Below are 17,809 nucleotides of genomic sequence, written 5' to 3' on the forward strand. Positions count from 1 at the left end.
TTGAGATTTATCTGATACAAATTTATTGGAATTGATATCAGAGCAGGGTGTGATACCTGCTTTTGGTATTCTAGATATTTTGTGTTATCCCAAGTTTGCGAGTCAAACTGGGTATTTGTTTCGGATTTATATGGATTTCAGGTGATTTTCTTGTACGGAATTTCGAGGTAAAATGGAGACTGGACAGCGACGGAACATCTCCAGGCAGCAATTAGGTATGATGTTATTTTGTAATTGTTTATACTTGTAGTAATATTTGTGATATAATTTAACAGATATGAGAAGATCTACACGTATTGCTGCGAGACGTGGTGCTGGACGGCCACGTACGAGGACCTTGGGATCTCTGGATTCGCTAGAGATGTCTACTGGGGTTGAGCCTGCAGTTAGGGACAGACTCAGCATACTGCGGGCGCGTCGGGCTCTCAGATCCCGATGGCTCCTTTAGAGGTACCTACCTCGGCTGTGCCGAGTGTACCTATTCCTACGGTACTTCCGGTACCACCTGGGGTTGAGCCTGTCAGTCAAGGACAGACTCAGCATACTGCGGGCGCGTCGGGCTCTCAGATCCCGATGGCTCCTTTAGAGGTACCTACCTCGGCTGTGCCGAGTGTACCTATTCCTACGGTATTTCCGGTACCACCTGGGGTACTACCGGCATACCCTGCACCTGCTCCGGCCCAGCCTACGACGTACTCGGCACCACCGCCACCTGGACCTACCGTGTACCCGACACCAGTGGCACCTTTGCCCCCAGTACCTACGGTATACCCAGGAGCACCTGCACTAGCGATGCCGGCTGCTCCGCATCCGGTACCTTTACCTATCGTACCTCCAGCCGCGACCACCTATGTTCACCCTGCAGTGCCACCGACGGCATATGCTCCAGTTTATACAGCAGCACCGGGAGTACCTCCGCTGGTCTATTCAGCGATACCACTTGTAGTACCAGCTCCAGTGGTTCCGCCAGTTCCGACAGCCGTTCCGACACATCTCACTGACATTGTCGCGGCACGAGGCTGGATTCCAGTGTTGGCAGAGTCGATGAAGAGTCGATTTACACTCTTCCAGGGAGACCGTGATTCGAGTGTGGCCCTGTCTTGGATTGAGACTATGGAGCGGACCTTCTTTTATATGGTTTGCTCTGAGTGGGAGAAAGCAGAGCTGGCTGCTTTTCACTTATGGGTCGCGACCGACACTTGGTGGATTACTCAGCGTTCCATCATCGGCGAGCAGAACATCACTTGGGCCAGATTTAGAGAGGCTTTTAAGAGTCATTTCTTCCCACGAGCTTATCAGATGGCTCACCGTCAGGATTTCCTGAGTCTGCGACAGAACAATCGATCGGTGACAGAGTATAATACAGAGTTTGACAGACTGGTCAGATTTTGTCCAGAGCTAGTTGCTGAGGACAGTTCACGTATGCAGCAGTTCATTCAGGGGCTGGATGGACATTTGCAAGTAAGGCTTGCCGGTCTTGGTATCACATCTTATTTGGAGACATTGGACAGAGCCCTCATGATTGAGGCAGCGCAGTAGAGAGTGTTTCTATACAGAAAAAGGAAATAGCCGGGTCAGACATCTGGGCAGATCCAGCAGCCTCAGGCTACACCACAGCAGAGCAGGCGTAGTCGGTCAGATCAGGGTACATCTGGGGTATCACGTAAGCCTCAGAAATCAGGGCAGCCTTCTTCAGGACGTTTCCGGTCTCCACAGCAGAACCGGAAACAACTCGCCAGCGACATTCGCTGTTTCAGATGTGGCTCCAGAGATCACATCACCACAGCCTGTACTATGGGACAGTCAGTTTGCTTTTATTGCAAACTGCCTGGGCACCAGAGTCGAGATTGCCAGCTGAAGGCTCAGCATACTACTCCCGGAGTTACTGCTCAGGGAGGACAGCACAGTCAGTCAGGGGCTAGACGTGGAGGGCGGAGATTTTCACCCTCACATCGCCAACAGGGGACAGCTTCCCCTTCAGCAGTTGCATTTGGCATGCTCGGACAGGAGTACCCCAGTACTCCCATAGTACCCCAGAGCTCCGTTTCGGGATCTCATTATCTACCTCAGGGGTAGTATCAGCTGCAGCACCAGCCACAGGCTCAGTATCAGACGCAGTCTCAGGTCATCGGTGCAGTATTAGTCGCCACCCTCTCAGACTTCTCTGGCACAGTATCCAGCACCGCCTCAGTGGCAGGCTCCTGCCCAGACGCAACAGTCGCAGGCAGTGTTACCACCTCTTCTTTTGCCAGAAATTGGGCGTATTCATGCGGTCACTAGAGAGGATGCGCAGCGAGCCGACGGATCCGTTTTCCATGGTACGATTTCTATTTATGCCTTATCTGCAGATATACTGATAGATACTGGTAGCTCACATTCTTTTATATCTCGTACTTTTATGCGGGAGATTGGTAGATTACCCACTTTCAAATCGCAACGACTGACCATCTCTCTACCCTCCGGTAATACTTTGGGCGTCACCCAAGAGGTCAGAGGTTGTCCGTTAGATTTTGACAACCTAATACTTACGGTGGATCTTCTAGTATTGGAAATGGTCGATTTTGATATTATTCTTGGCATAGATTGTTTGTCCCCATATCATGCCACTGTTGATTGCCAGACGAGGGTTGTCACATTCCAGCCATTATGAGTTTTTGGTAATGTCATTTGGGCTTACCAATGTTCTAGCGGTATTTATGGATTGTTGTGGCGGAGCATTGCTCCCACATGTTATGGATGGTTGTGGTGGAGCGTTACTCCCACATATTGAGGATTTCTTGTGGTAGAGCATTGCTCCCATATATGTGGTATTTCCTGTCATGGAGCGTTGCTCTCACATTGGAGGATTTATTCTTTGGTGATTTATATTGTTGGATTAGATTTTAGACTTGTTGTCAGGGATCTTATAGTTGAGTATGCCTGTTGAACGAGCATTATGAGTTCTAGGTTTTACCATTTAGGCTTACAAAGCCCTAGATGTTTTCATGGACTCGATGATTTCGGTATTCCTAGGTTGTTTGGATCGGTTTCCATTGTCCTTGTTGACAATGTTGTAATCTATTTTTGATCCAAGTTCGATACCCCCATCTTTTCACTTGAGGTATGTGATTTAATTTACTGTTCAACATTTTATACTCTTTACCTGTTGTTAGTATTTGTTGATGGTAGATAACGAAATTTGGAGACCAAATTTTTTATTAGTGGGGGAGAATGTAAAATACCGAAAAAATGGCAGATTATGATAAGGGAATTTTTCGAAGTTTTTAGAAATTTTTTGGGAATTTTTCGGAGCTCGTACGGACGAGTTAATGGGGATAAAAATGGAGTCCGAGAAAAGCCTGTTTAGGCTACCCATTTAAGCGAGGAAATGTTATTTTCTTAATTTCTTTTTTATTTTCTTTTCTTTGTTTTCTTTCTTCTCTTCCTCGCCGAAAACCCGCGCGCCCCTCTTCTTTCCCCGTCGCAACCGTGCCCTAATTGCTCGGCGGTTCTCCTCCTCTTCTCAACTCTTTCTTCCTCTCCCGATCCTATTCCTTTTCTCATCGATGCTTCTCCTTCTTCTCCCCTCTGCCCGTTGCCTCGTTGCCGCAGAAATCTCAGCCACCTCCGAGGTCGAGCCCTAGATTGGGATAGATCAAGAACGCACCGAGCCGGTCCTCTTCCCTTGCTGTCGAGCCCTAGCCGTCGTCGCACGGAGCAGCACCGCCGACCCCTGTGCCCTAGCTAGCCGCCAGCGTCGCACGGAGCAGCACTGCTCCTCATTGTGCCCTGGTTTGTGTTCATCGCGCTGTCTCCTCCTCTTCCTTTTTTTCCGATCTCCACCCCTCCCGGTGTAAATTACTCGTATCCTAGCCTTCGTCCACTGCAGTGCCCTCTCGCCACTGTCCTTGTGCCCTAGCACCGGTCGGCTAGCCGTCAAGTGCCAGCAGCAACTTTGTCGGATCCTAGGTCATCACAGGCAGTAAGAGGGAAGAGGTAATATGTATAATTGTTGCTAGAAATTTGTTGGTGATAGACTATCTTGTTGACTTCTTGATCTCTTTGATCCGGACAGTGAAATTGCAGGGCGTTACTTAGGTTTCCAGCAGCTACCTTTGTTCTGACAGCTACTAGCTTAGACTGTGAAGATAGATCCGAGCAGTAAGGTGGATTTCAGAAGGTGAGGTACTGTTCTGTGAAGTTGGAATCGTCAACAGAGTTAACAAGAACAGTTAATTTGGTTACATATATTGAATTATGTGTGAATTAGGGTTCTTGTTAGATAAGTAGTTGATTTAGCTATTTGATACATGTTGAATAACTAAATTATATGTGTTGAATTAGGTAGGTTTGAGGATTTGATTTAGCTAATTAATTTATATGTAATTAGCTAAATCTGTATATTATGTATTACAAGACTCTGATTCGAGACGAGTAACTCGACTACCGGTTTGGACCTTTCTATTGGAGGCGGGTACTTTGACTTTATGTCATTTTGATATGCATAATAATATCTTTAACAAATAGCAACGATTATGTTTCCTTATCTGTTTCGGTTGATCACTACCTGACCTGTTACATGCTTGTTTGTTTATTTGCTATGCACATCATGTTAGTATTTACCTGATTATACATACTTATAGAGGTAGTGACACAACCATGTTTCTATTATGTTCAAGACCTAGGGTTTTTGATTCCTTATCTGACCTGTGTACCTAGACATTGATTAGGTCAATTTATTCTAGGGTACACATTTTATATATATGGATTGGTTCAGGATATTGTTATGCTTAGTGTCATGCACTATTCGCATGATTGCATGCTGTGCAATTGTCGGCTCCATTGTTGTTGAGCACATCGCCAGTTACATGTATCTGCACACACGACCACTCATGGGTTAGTGGTATATTCAGGCAGGGTGTGTTGCAGCAGGTGCTCTGTCAAGGGCTCCGTTGGTCCACTCATGGGTTAGTGTGACGCAGCGTTGTAGTAGGACAGGGATCCCTCCCCGTCATCATGTACCGGGAGATGAGAGCATTGAGCTCCCCCATTTATGATTTGGGGTAAGGAGGATAGATGTACTCCGACAGCATCCCGTCCACTCGGTCACTCATCAGGTGTAGTGATGACAGAGTGCACGGTTATCACATCCCTACCCACTCGGTCTTACCATCGTATGTGAGACGGCTGACTGGAGAGTAGGGGTGACCAGGACATGTCATTGACATCATATGCATGATGCATTTATTGGTTGTGTTTGTGTTTGCTATATTTATTTGCTGCATTTGAATAGATGTATATGTATGACATGCATACATGATTTATGACACTTTCGGTCTGATGACCTTGATATCCTTATACCTTGGTCTTGGTCAGTACAGTTTTCTCTTGCTTATTTCAGTTGCATTTATCCTTCTAGTATCAGGAGACTGTACGCATGATTAGTGCTAGATGTTATTTTCTTTATTATGCATATCAGTTGTTACCCGCTGAGGAGTTGACTCACCCCGTGGATATTTACTATTTTCAGGTTGATGCTGTCAGGAGAGTTCCAGTGGCTAGTCCCCTGCAGTCCACGAGGACGTCGTGTTAAACTTTTAGTCTTTCTTGTTTTAGACTATATTTGGACTTGTTTGTGCTGATACATTTGGATCTTGTATGAATTCTTATTGCCTATGAGTTTTATTGGATTTGTTTTACTACACGCCTGCCTAGACAACAAAAGTGGTAAGTTGATTTTATCGTCGGATTTGAGCTTTATGAGTGTAGTGGAGTAGGACATCGGTTTTATGCTTTATGAGTGTAGTTGAGTAGGGTTGTTTTTGAGTCATATTATCACTGTTACAGTTTGTTAAATTATTAACTGCGTGGGTGATTGTTTATATTATTGTTATTGTTCCGGCCGTGTTGGCTGAGGTATATGTGGTCTAGAGGGCGATGTAGAAAGTTTCAGATTGTCTGTCGTACAGGGGAGATGCTGCCGAAATTTCTTCGGACAGGGACTCCTCTGGGGCGTGACACATGGTGTCGCAGTAGGACATCCAAGTTGTTTCCCAGGTACCCGCGGTTCGAACCCCAGCTACGGCGTATTTGCAGGAATTTTTCCTCCAAATGGGGGGGCGTAATCAAAGGATGCTGGGCTTCTGGGCTAGCCGCCGCGTGTGCTTCCCGATTTACCCTAGTGATCGTTGGAAAATTTTCGTGGGATCGGGCCGGTCACCCCAGAGATAGTCAATGAATCTAACTAGGATTATCATTTTTTTTTCATTCCAAAAAGTAAAAAGAAGAAAAAATCATTTTTCAGAGAGATTTTCTTTCTAGTTCTTTTATGTTCTATAACTATTTTCAAGATGGTAAGAAAAATTATTATAAGAAGTTTCTCTACCTCTTAAAGGTTGTCCAATTAAGAGAAAGATTAGTGGTGATATCGCTAGGACTCTAGCCCTAAGGGACTATGAACCAAGTAAATGGTTGTGCCCCATGATATGATTGATTGTGTTGTCTTTTACTTCCTTTGTGCAATTGACAAAAATGAAGTTATTCAAGATCAGTTGAACAAGATCAGTCCCTTCAAAATCATAAATGAACTCTAAGATAAGTTGGTTGAATTGAACGAAGGAACCAGGATTTAAGAATCACCAAGAGAGATGCTCTAATAAATCAAATGCAGAATTGCTCAGTGAAGGACAACCAAAAGGCTAACTAATTACGTGAGATTTAAGAAACTCCTTAACATATTCTATTCAATTGGAAAAAGTGTATAGAGTCGAGACCTCATTAAATAAATATGTACTGAAAGTACTCTTTACCTAAAAACATTTTGTAGTTGTTCATGATAAATACCTACAAGATATTTGGAGGGCCTTTCTAAAATTAAATTGGATAGATTATTTTATAAATTAGAACGTCATAATAGATTATTTTATAAATTAGAATGTCATGAACAAGCGAACTCTGGTCAGAAGAGAATGATATGACGTTGATTGTAAATGAAAAAATCTAAGGAAAAAAAAAGAGAAGAAAAGGGAGGGAAAAAAAAGGATCAATTTTAAGAATTTAAACAAGAGACCAATAATGAGGAGAAATTTCCATTCAACAAAATAACAAAATTTGTCACCACAAAAAGACCACACAAGAATTTCATTTTCTATTTTTTTTTTCAATTGACTTCATTCAACTAAAGTATACATTGTGTTAAATCTTGTATTTTTCAGAAGTATAATTTATAAAATGTATTAAATATTTTACATAACTAAAAACCATTAGAATTTATGAAAATAATACAAAGTGGGAGGAAAAATCTATAATCATTATAAATCATAGTTTGCTCGTTTTATATATTGTGATACGTGTAACGTGAATTAATGCCATGTTGATTTTATAATATATGTCCAAATCATATAAATATGAAATTTATAATAGCTTTTATGTGATAATGTTAATATTGTAAATGTACTATCTATCTATTTATTTATATGCATGTGCTTGGGGCGTTCATTATTAAAAAAGTGTTACTCTATTCAAGAAATATTAGTTTATCCCCTTTTTAAAATTTGCTAGGACTGAATGACATTAATCAATGTAAATGCTGTTGTGATAGCTTTTAACGTAGAATTGCTATTGATCCGGTCCGGAAACTGAGTCAGACGGACCGTTGGATAGAGTGACGAGAATGTTGACGAAATCACGACGTCCCGGAGAGGGGTGTGCTGAGATGGCTCCCGTGTTGACCAAGTCTTCAAAAGTCCTCTGGTCAACGCTACATGCAACCAGCGACCGGGTTGACCCGGCCCCCGGTACCCCGATGCTCGAGGCAGATCCAACGAATATATGAGTACAAGACTAAGTCATGAAATAATGAAATGCGTATGAAATATGAACGAAAAACGTACCCTGGCCCAGGGGGGCGCCCTCGGATGGGACGCGGCTCGAGCTGTCGCGACCCGGAAGAGTGGATGACTCCGATCAGGCTGTAGAGCTGGATCTAACGACGCGTAGCAGGACATGGCACAGGGCCGGAAGACAAGCTGCAGGTCGGGAGATAATAGTGGCCCGCAGGCCGGGAACTAATATCGATACGCAGACCGGGCACTAATATCGACATGCAGGCCGGGACAAAATATCGGCATGCAGGCCGGGGAACTGAGACCAGCACGCAGCCATCGGGAAACGAGCTCGGCACGCAGGCCGAGATGAAGCACCGGTACGCAGACCGGGAAAACAACAAGAGCGGAATACGGCTAAATCAGTGACGCTAAATAATCACCGAGGCACGAAGGCCACAGTACCACAACATACGAAGCTAGAACGAGATAACGACATGAAGGCCGGCACACAACGGGACCGGAAGACGCTCGAGTCAATGACAATAATAATAATGGGCAGCTCGATACTAGGGGATCGGGCCGAGCGTGTCCAGCGCCAGTAGCAGCGCGAACCCAGCGGTGTTGGCCAGGGGGAGGAGAGAAGGCTGCTGGCCATCTCCTGGGTTGCGGCAGCATGGAGAAGAGGGGGTGGTGGCGGCTGGAGGTTGCTGCCGGCGAGGAGAAAGCTGGCGGCGTGCGTCTAGTGGCGACGTTGCGAGGCGGAATACCCTCCACAATCCTCTCGCCCCTCTCCTTGAAATCGGTTCTTGATCTCCGCTCGCTTGTCGTGCGGCTCCGACGATTCCGAATTCTTCAAAGCTAGAAGCAACCTCGATTTCCCCACGAATGATGGGGAACGAGCAGCGAAATGGAGCAGAATCGAGTAGTCCGACGGCAGCGGCGCCCGAGGCCACAGAGACGGCGGGGGAGGCGGCGGAGAAGGGCGCCTGTGTGGCCATAGGCATGGGGTGATGCGGCGGCTGTGAGGCAGAAGGGGATGGCGACGAGCGGGAGGGGGATAGGATGTGCCGGATCTGCCACTTGAGTTCTCGTTCCGGGGAGGGGGGTTCCGAGCTGATCCTGCTGGGGTGTCATTGCAAGGGCGAGCTCGGCTTCGCGCACTGCCACTGTGCCGAGGCCTGGTTTATGGTAAAGGGCAATAGGTGCATTTTGACTTTTGGAATTTGCTTGATCCGCGTTCATCTCCTTGAGTTCCTCTTCCCTCATCTCGTTTGTGGTGTCTGGAATCTGGTCACACCGACAAAGTCGATTCTAGATCTAGTTTGTTCAAGCAAGACGATCCCTTTTCTTAAGCTATGAATCGTTTCCCTTACTGCTAGTTCAAGCTTTCTATTGATTGAAGTGGTAGAAAATTATGGAGTTGTGCTTATTTCTATTGATTAAAGACATCAAACATTGAAGTTACTCCTTTATTTACTGATAGAAATAATTGTTCTGTGGATGCAGATGTTGCGAGATCTGTGGCGCCAATGCGGAAAACATCACAATTGTTATAGACAGCAGGGTTCTGGAGGAAGGTCATGCCAGGAGAGAGTTGAACACTCAAAATCCACATGACAACGGCGAGAGGATCGTTTGCTGGTCGGCGACGACAAGAAGAAAAAGGGGAAGCCCCTTTTCCTTGCACTGTTCAGTGGCGGCAACGAAGAGGGAGAGAAGAGAAGTTACGGGAGAACGAAGAGAGAAAAAGAGTTTTATTCAATTAAATTAATTCAAAATGTCAATGGATAAATTCGTAAATGTAAAACTAAGTGGTTGCATAACCTAAGTTGAACCAAACACTTAATAGGTTATGTTTTATTCCTGATAACTTTGGTTATGTCATTACTTGGTAATCACATAACTAAGGTTATACACGATAACTTGAACCAAACACACCCTTAATGATATAACAAAACCTAATAATAATAATAATAATAATAATAATAATAATAATAAAATTAAATTTGGTAACTTCTTTATCCCAGAATTCTATTACTCATGTTGCGAAAATGATTTGTTTTTTTTTTCTAAATTTTGGATGGAGTAAATTTTACTTGACAAAGTTTTTTATGATAAGATATTTTTAAATAAACGTTGGATTTTTTTCCCCCTATTGCAAATGGGCTTCTACTAAATAGATCGAGCATTTATATATGACAGTTTTATTTTTATTTTATTTTATTTTTAAAATTGACACAAGTTATCCAACTACAATTTTAGCTCTTCATTTTTGTAATGATTTTATGTAATGGGAATTTTAATATGTATTATATTGTCATTATAAAAAAACGTTTATTTGTTTATTTTTGTTATACTTGTTGACTTGGACCACTCTAAGTCCATCCCGATTCAAATCCGTGCCATATTTTCACGACAAAGATAACTCGGCGAGCATCTGAAATCACTAGAACGGCCTGATGAATCCAGGAATTTTAGACGTCCCGTTTCAGTTGCAGAAATATGGTGCGGAGCACCGTATCAATCCTCATATTTTATAAACCTGCATATATCCTGTCTCCCTATAATCGTCACATGACTCTCTCCTTCCTCTCCTTCCTCATCCGATCCGTGGGAGGTGCTATGCTTCATACCTGCACTATGCTGTTCCAGTTCTTTCTCCCCTCTCATCTCCTCCTCCTCCTCCCCTTCCTCTTCCTCCTCGTCCACTTCCTCCGCTGGACACAATCCAGGAAGTCACCCACCCATCTCCTACCCCCATCTCCACCCACCCTACCGGTCATTGGCAACCTCCACCAGCTCTCAGGCTCCCTCCCCCACCGCATCCTCCAAGAACTCTCCGCCAAGTACGGTCCCGTCATGCTCCTCCACCTCGGCAGCGTCCCTACCGTCATCGTCTCCTCGCCGCCCGCCGCTGAAGAGGTGTTGAAGTCTCGCGACGTCGCCTTCGCCAGCCGCCCCCACACCACCGTGACCCACCGCCTTTTCTTCGGCAACCAGGACCTGATCTTCGGCAAGTACGGTAAGCAGTGGCGCCAACTCCGCCGCATCGCCACCGTCCACCTACTCAGCCACACACGAGTGCTCTCGTTTCGCCCGGCCAGGCAAGCAGAGGTCGCCCTTCTTGTCGCCGACATCCGCTCCGCCGCCGCCGCCTCCCGCCCGGTCAACGTCAGCGACGTCATCATCGAGTTCACCAGCAACTTTATCTGCAGAGTGGCGCTAGGGCGGACGTACAGCGAGGAAAAGGGCGAAGGGAGCAAAGTGAACAAGCTATTTGATGAGATCACAGCGCTGTTGGTCGCGTTCCCGTTGCGAGACTACATTCCATGGCTGGGTTGGATCGATCGACTCAACGGATTCGATTACAAGGTCAAAAAGGTCGCTCTCGAGTTCGACACCTTCATCGAGCAAGTCATTCAAGAGCACATTAACATGCGAAATAGAAACGAACGCACTCATAACAATGAAGATTTGGTTGATATTTTGCTCTCTCTGGGGGATGTCGATAGCTCCGTTTCTCTCAGCCAAGAGAACATTAAGGGCCTCATCTTCGTATGCTCTTTAATTCCTCCTAATCTTTCATCTTAATTTAAAAACATACATGTCAATTAATATTTGGAAGCAGGACATGTTTGGTGGAGGCACAGATACAACATTCGCGACCATAGAATGGGTCATGACGGAGCTCATACGCCATCCAAATGCGATGCGCAGAGTGCAAGAGGAGATTCGAGGAGTCGTCGGAGCTGAAGCCAAAGAAGAGATAATTGGGGAGGAGAAATTGGAAGAGATGAAGTATCTGAGGGCAGTGATCATGGAGGCTCTGAGGCTGCACCCTATTGTACCATTACTGCTTCCGCGAGAGGCGTCGGTGGATACGCAACTGCAGGGGTATCACATTCCCAAGGGCACCAGGGTGTTGGTCAATGCATGGGCCTTAGGTAGGGATCCCAAGCTGTGGGATAAGGCTGACGAGTTTTCTCCAGAGAGGTTCCTGAACACTTGTGCTTTTGATTTCAAGGGAAAAGACTTTCGGTACTTGCCGTTCGGCGCTGGCCGGAGAGGGTGCCCTGGCATTGGAATGGCTGAGGTCACCCTGGAGCTTGTCTTGGCCACCTTACTGCTTCATTTCGACTGGGAGTTACCTGATGGGATGAGGGCAGAGGAGCTGGATGCGGATGAAGGGCATGCAATTGTGATTCACAGGAAATCCAAACTTGTCCTTGTGGCAAAGCCTTGTCGACGACACTAGCTACATCTACATCTTACCATGAATAAACACTACTCATGGTTGAGAAGCGACCCACTGGGGTACTTGACATGCTCGATCTCGTTGTTTTTTAATTTCCATTTGGCAAGATCAATTACGAACAGATCTACTGATATAGTTAAATTCCATTCTGCGTGCAACTAGTCCAATTTAGAAATAGTTTGTGTTTGTGATTTACAAAGAAGTAGAATTAAAAATGATTCAAAAGGCTGGAGGGAATCTCCTTCTAACATGGATGCAGTATTAATTATTAGATCTCAAATTCTGACAGTATGATTTCCCTAAAAAAAATAATTTTTTTAATATTAAAATTGTACCCCACCACTTGTTTTTTTTATTCAATTACTCTTAACTTTGATCCAATCTATTGTTTTTTTATTCAATTATTCAATTACTCTTAAATAGTACCAATGGTATGACCATGTGAAGTGTACTATTCCATCATTGTCCCCTCTATTATCCGACCTCTCTCCACCCAGCTAACTATCTTTCGATCTCTCGCTCATGTGGCGGACCGCGTGGCATGTATTGCGGCTAACATGGCTTGTTCTCCTGGACACGTAGATATTCCCTTCCAACAGCAATATAAGATTTGGCAATGATAGGTGAAGGTATGATTTTCTTCTCATGTATGGAGGTCATTCTTCTCTTTTAGCTATTCTTTCTTCTTCTTTCTTGTGCATCCTTGAGCCCTCAGCTTCCATCCTAGTGTTGACTTGATAGTCAGAGGGTCACGTAAGCACCTCTCAATGTGCATTTATTTGCAGGACTTGGATGCTCGATCAGACAAAGAATGGACACAATCACAATTTTGAAGGGAAGGAGAGAGGAGGGGCTCAAGCGCACTAAGGAGGGCACTCTCAAATTGGTGTCGTCTATTGGAAAAGATACAAAAAATTACTATGGTTAGTACAAGAAGAACAATGGTGGAGAATCAGTGCGAGGAGTCGGCCTAGCCTTCTTTGCCACTCGTTATTGAAACAACATGTGGTTCAATTTTGGGGGAATGACTCTCACACATGGTCGTCAAAGAGGCCTTGCGGTAAGGCTGATGTAGGACCGAATCTTGCGATAGAGGGGAGTGGGGATGAATATTACATATTTAAAACTTTTCTTTTCTTTTCAAAAACAAAGATGGAGACGCAACAGAAAATAGAAAAACAAAAAGACTCAGATGATTACTTGGTTTACAGTCCATGGAATGCTACTTAAGGCCTACGATTCTTTAGACTGTTTTCAAATAGGCAATCACTATAGTTTCTCCTTCCGAAAAACTTTCGGAGGATGAGAAAAACTTATTACAAAGATAGAGGATAGTAACAACTTTATTATAAATTTAATGGAATGCAAGTATTAAAATATACTAACAACTTTAAGAAGTAGAGTTTCCTCATAGGTTGTCAGAGAGCCTCTTGGCGTGTCAACAACGACACTTGCACGAATGGAACAGTAGGAGAGAGATGGATTGTTGAGAATTATTATTTTAAGTCTTAGATCCCAAAGCTTCTTTTATAGCTTTTATCCTGTCGACTGGACACATGTTCAGTTGACTAAACCCAATCATATCTCACATGTCTTCGTGCTTGATTTCAGAGTTTTTTGATTGACTGAATGTTCTATGAGTCAACTAAACCTGTATTCTTTCTTTTCTTGCTTTGATCCAATCAAGTCAATCTCGTGTGATCCGTTTGATCAGTCGACTGAACCCAAAGGATTCCTTTGTTTACTTGATCTGATTATATCCAATATAAGGTTCCAAATATGTTTGGTCAATTTATCCTCCTGATTAGTCGATTGAACCCTATGTTTCCTTCTAAGGTTAGATCAAATCTGAGTTGTGCTTATTTGTTTTGATCGGTCAACCGAACCCTTCGGTCACAAAAGACATTATTTTTTTGTAAAATAAAATTAGTACAATATACATAATAATAATCCTTCAAAAACAATGTTATAAGTAGATAATTGTGCATGAATTATTTTGACAGTTAAAACTATCTGATCTTGATTTAGAAATCTCCATTGGTTTCTTCAATTAGATCAATTCTTAAGGTTTATCCCAACTAGGATGTGTCCTCTCTGCCTTCTAGAATCAAAAGGCTTCTCCAAGACTTACATCCAAACATCTTGTCTAACTAATCTTTTGGATATCTTCTGCTTAGTGTCCTATCGACTTGATCCACTAAGATTTTCATGCAACACCATGTTGCACAATAGATAAAAGTAGTAAAGTAAAATATTGTACTTCAATCATTCAAATATATTGGTCCGATTAACAGTGCATGATCAATCAGAAACCTTGTTTCATTCACACTTACCTGGAGTTCACTCCAACATTTCTCACTACCTAGGATTTATTCCCCTAGGATTTTTTCTTTGTCAAGCATTCGGTCATCCTTGAGTTGCTTGGACTTTTTCCATTGCTAATCATCCGATCAATCTTGACCTGATTGGAATTTTTTCCTCCCTAGGTCAACTTTGACCTGTTAGGACTTTTCTCTTGTCAGACATCCGATCAACCTTGACATGTTGGACTTTACTTTTTCCCAACATTATGTCAACTTTGATTTACATAGATTTTTTCCTCACCAAGCATCCAGTCAATCTTAACCTGCTTGAACTTTTCCCTTTGTCAGTCATTTGGTAAACCTTGACCTAATTATACTTTTACCTTGCCTAGGTCAACCTAGACCTATTAGGATTTCTTATTAACTTGGTCAACCTTGACCAGATCCCATTAAATATATTGTTAAGCAAATTTCAAAACCCGGAAGGCCAATTACACTAACAAGACGAATCCCACATGTTGTCGAAGAAGAGGTTGCGGCCCCGGCCGAAGAAGCTCAAATAGTCAAGCCCATTGCCTAGATCTTGAGAGGGATCACTTCAACCTATTGTGTGAACAAATGACCAATAAGTCCTAAATCGGTTGTTCCGCTACCTGCAAAAAAAGGGGAAGCCATACAACAAGTGTCATTCTCAGAAGATATTTTGAAGAATAACTCCCTCATCACTTTTGGCTAGTTCACATCAATGAATATAACGACACAACTGATTGATGTGTGTATTTCATGCATTGTTTTTGATATTATTTTGTATGCATTTTGTTACATAACATGAGCATATTTAGTATACTTTCATGTCTTTTGCTTCATTTTCATTCTTTTAGTTTGGAGAACTATTATTTGTGTTTTTTTGGTTTAATATGATTTGAAATCGGAGTATAATTGGAGCTAAAAAGCCTTGGAATAAGAGTTTACAATAAGGAACATGCTTTGACAATGCCCTATGATATAGGTGTGTTCCTCCAACCGAAGTCAGACGAAAAATGGAGCAACAATGGAAGCAATAGAAGTTGACATGGGTTAGTCATGGTAGCCGATACGGTGTGCCATTCTCTGTTGAAGGCTTATCGATTTAGCCGCGGACACACCCAAGTCATGACATCTGGCATGACCATGTTATCCTCTCCCAAACTTGACAAACCCTGGTCGTTCCATCGGGCATGGTCATGTCGGGCATCTACATTTGCCAACTATAAGCAACATGCCCTGACCGTGCCTCCCAACACAGTTGTGCCAAGTTTTATCTCAAATTTTCTGATGGTTATTGCTATTCAAGTAGGTTTTAGTGTTGCAATGTCATTTGGTGTTTCGTTTGTTCCATGAAGCCCATTCTATAGTGACTCGAAAGTCTCTGAGAAAGAAAGTTACTAGAAATGCAATTCCATATTGCTGAATTCTGAAACTTTGCGTAAATAGAATTGAGAGGCTAGATTTTTTAATGTCATTGTTGTTGGCCATTAATGTTGTTTATGAAATAATTTGTAAAATCTAAACCTCATGAATTATAATGACAAAAAAGAACTCAAAGTAGGAAATACAAATACATGAGTAGGATCTTTGTTTAATCAAAAACATGGCATAACATCATGAAAGCATAAATGAATGACAAGGAACTTAATTGAAGAATCATGGTCCTTATCCTTTAGTATTGTCTAAGAGATCCCTATGGAAGAAGATGAAGCAAAAACTAGAGAAAGGTCTTTTAAGAGAATTACGGTGACGACGCTACAAACCTTTATTAATGGGAAACGAAGGAAGACGTCAAGATACCCTAACTCCTTAGGGACCTCTCCCTTATATAAGCACTTCGATATGTTATCAACTCATAGATGATAACAAAGCCAGTTAAATGGTTCTACACATTCAACGCACATCCAATAATTCAAAATCTAATAAAGTTAAGTTAGAATATCACTTTATATGGGTTCGATTTGTATTCATATGTACAACTTACAATTAAGCCGACTAAATAGACATAATCCAATAATCTTCTACTTGGGCTATATGTGAGTTGTATACAAAATACAAGAAAAACTTTAGTTCATATCAAACTTTATGTGTACAAGATACCCCTGTAACAATTTGGTCCATTAACTACATTGGTATATGAGTAATCATAATTAAAATGTCATTAATGACATAGATCAAGATGTGGATGTGTGGAGTAGAAATTACATGAAATATGATTTGTACATATTAATTTTCAACTAGTCTTGAATGACCCAAAGAGTTTGATCATATTTGCTAAAATTTTATGTTAAATTGCACTAGCAAATCATGATCTAAGTCTTATAATTCTTAATGAAATCCATATCATATAATTACAAATACCAAACGTTAAATAATAGTAGTAAATCATGATACTTTATTTAAAAGTGACTAACAAATAAAATTTCCATTAATGTTTTAAACTTCAAGTACGTACAATAATCAAAACAAAATGTTTGTCTTTATGGACATAGAGCAATAAATTAATACAGACTCCTACTAGATGAATTCTTCTTTGATAAGAAGAATTACTATATCCACAATATTCGCATAAAACACCTTAGGACCAAACCCTTAGTGAGTGGATCCGCTAACATAGAATTTATGATGATATGCTCTGTCATCACCTGACGACTCTGAACTCTTTCTTTAACTACCAGAAACTTGATGTCAATATGCTTGGACTTTGAAAAACTATAGTTATTCTTGGCATACAATTTTATGATTTTATTATCGTAATTGATCCTTAATGGTCTATCAATGCCACAAATGATTTACAGTGCTATGATGAAATTCCATAGCCAAATTCTATGATTGGATGCTTTATAGCATGTTACCAACTCTACCTCCATAGTAGAAGTGGTTACTAGCGTCTGTTTGATGCTCTTTCAAGATATAGCCCCTCCAGCAAATATAAAAATATAGCCCAAAGTGGACCTCCTACTATCCAAGCATCCCACAAAATCGGAGTCGGAATATCCAATCACCTCGAGACGATCTGACCTCTGATACGGAGCATGTGACATTTAGTTCTTTATAAATACGACATCACTCTCTTTACTGCTTTCTAATGCAATAGTCCTGGATTACTAACATATCTGCCTAACATCCATAATATAAACACTACATCTAGTTGTGTATAAACTTGTATATACATGAGACTTCCCACAGCTAACGCATAAGGAAATTGTTTCATCTTTTTAATTTCAAGTTCAAGTCATGTACACTGTTGCAAGCTAAATTTATCACCTCTAGACACAGGAGTGTCACAAGGTGTACAATTTTGCATATCATACCTTACAAGCACATTTTCAAATTAAGCTTGTTGTAAAAGTCCAAGAATATCTCTTGAATGATCCTGACAGATCTATATGCTTAAACAAAGGATGCTTCACCAAGAT

General features: G+C 42.2%; 1 protein-coding gene and 1 long non-coding RNA gene across 2 annotated transcripts; both read left to right on the forward strand.

Moving 5' to 3' along the window:
• The first annotated feature begins 8,337 nt into the window (after positions 1-8,337).
• On the forward strand, positions 8,338-9,628 carry LOC122039901. Its single transcript, XR_006128432.1, has 2 exons — positions 8,338-8,993; positions 9,312-9,628. It is a non-coding gene; the product is annotated as an uncharacterized LOC122039901 (long non-coding RNA).
• Positions 9,629-10,259: 631 nt separating this feature from the next.
• On the forward strand, positions 10,260-12,266 carry LOC122041968 (cytochrome P450 71A1-like). Its single transcript, XM_042601867.1, has 2 exons — positions 10,260-11,360; positions 11,434-12,266. The coding sequence occupies exons 1-2, from the start codon at positions 10,308-10,310 to the stop codon at positions 12,058-12,060; spliced, it is 1,680 nt and encodes a 559-aa protein (XP_042457801.1). The 5' UTR covers positions 10,260-10,307; the 3' UTR covers positions 12,061-12,266.
• Positions 12,267-17,809: the final 5,543 nt, after the last annotated feature.

The sequence above is a fragment of the Zingiber officinale genome, chromosome 2A (assembly GCF_018446385.1).
Source record: "Zingiber officinale cultivar Zhangliang chromosome 2A, Zo_v1.1, whole genome shotgun sequence".
NCBI classification, from domain to species: Eukaryota; Viridiplantae; Streptophyta; class Magnoliopsida; order Zingiberales; family Zingiberaceae; genus Zingiber; species Zingiber officinale.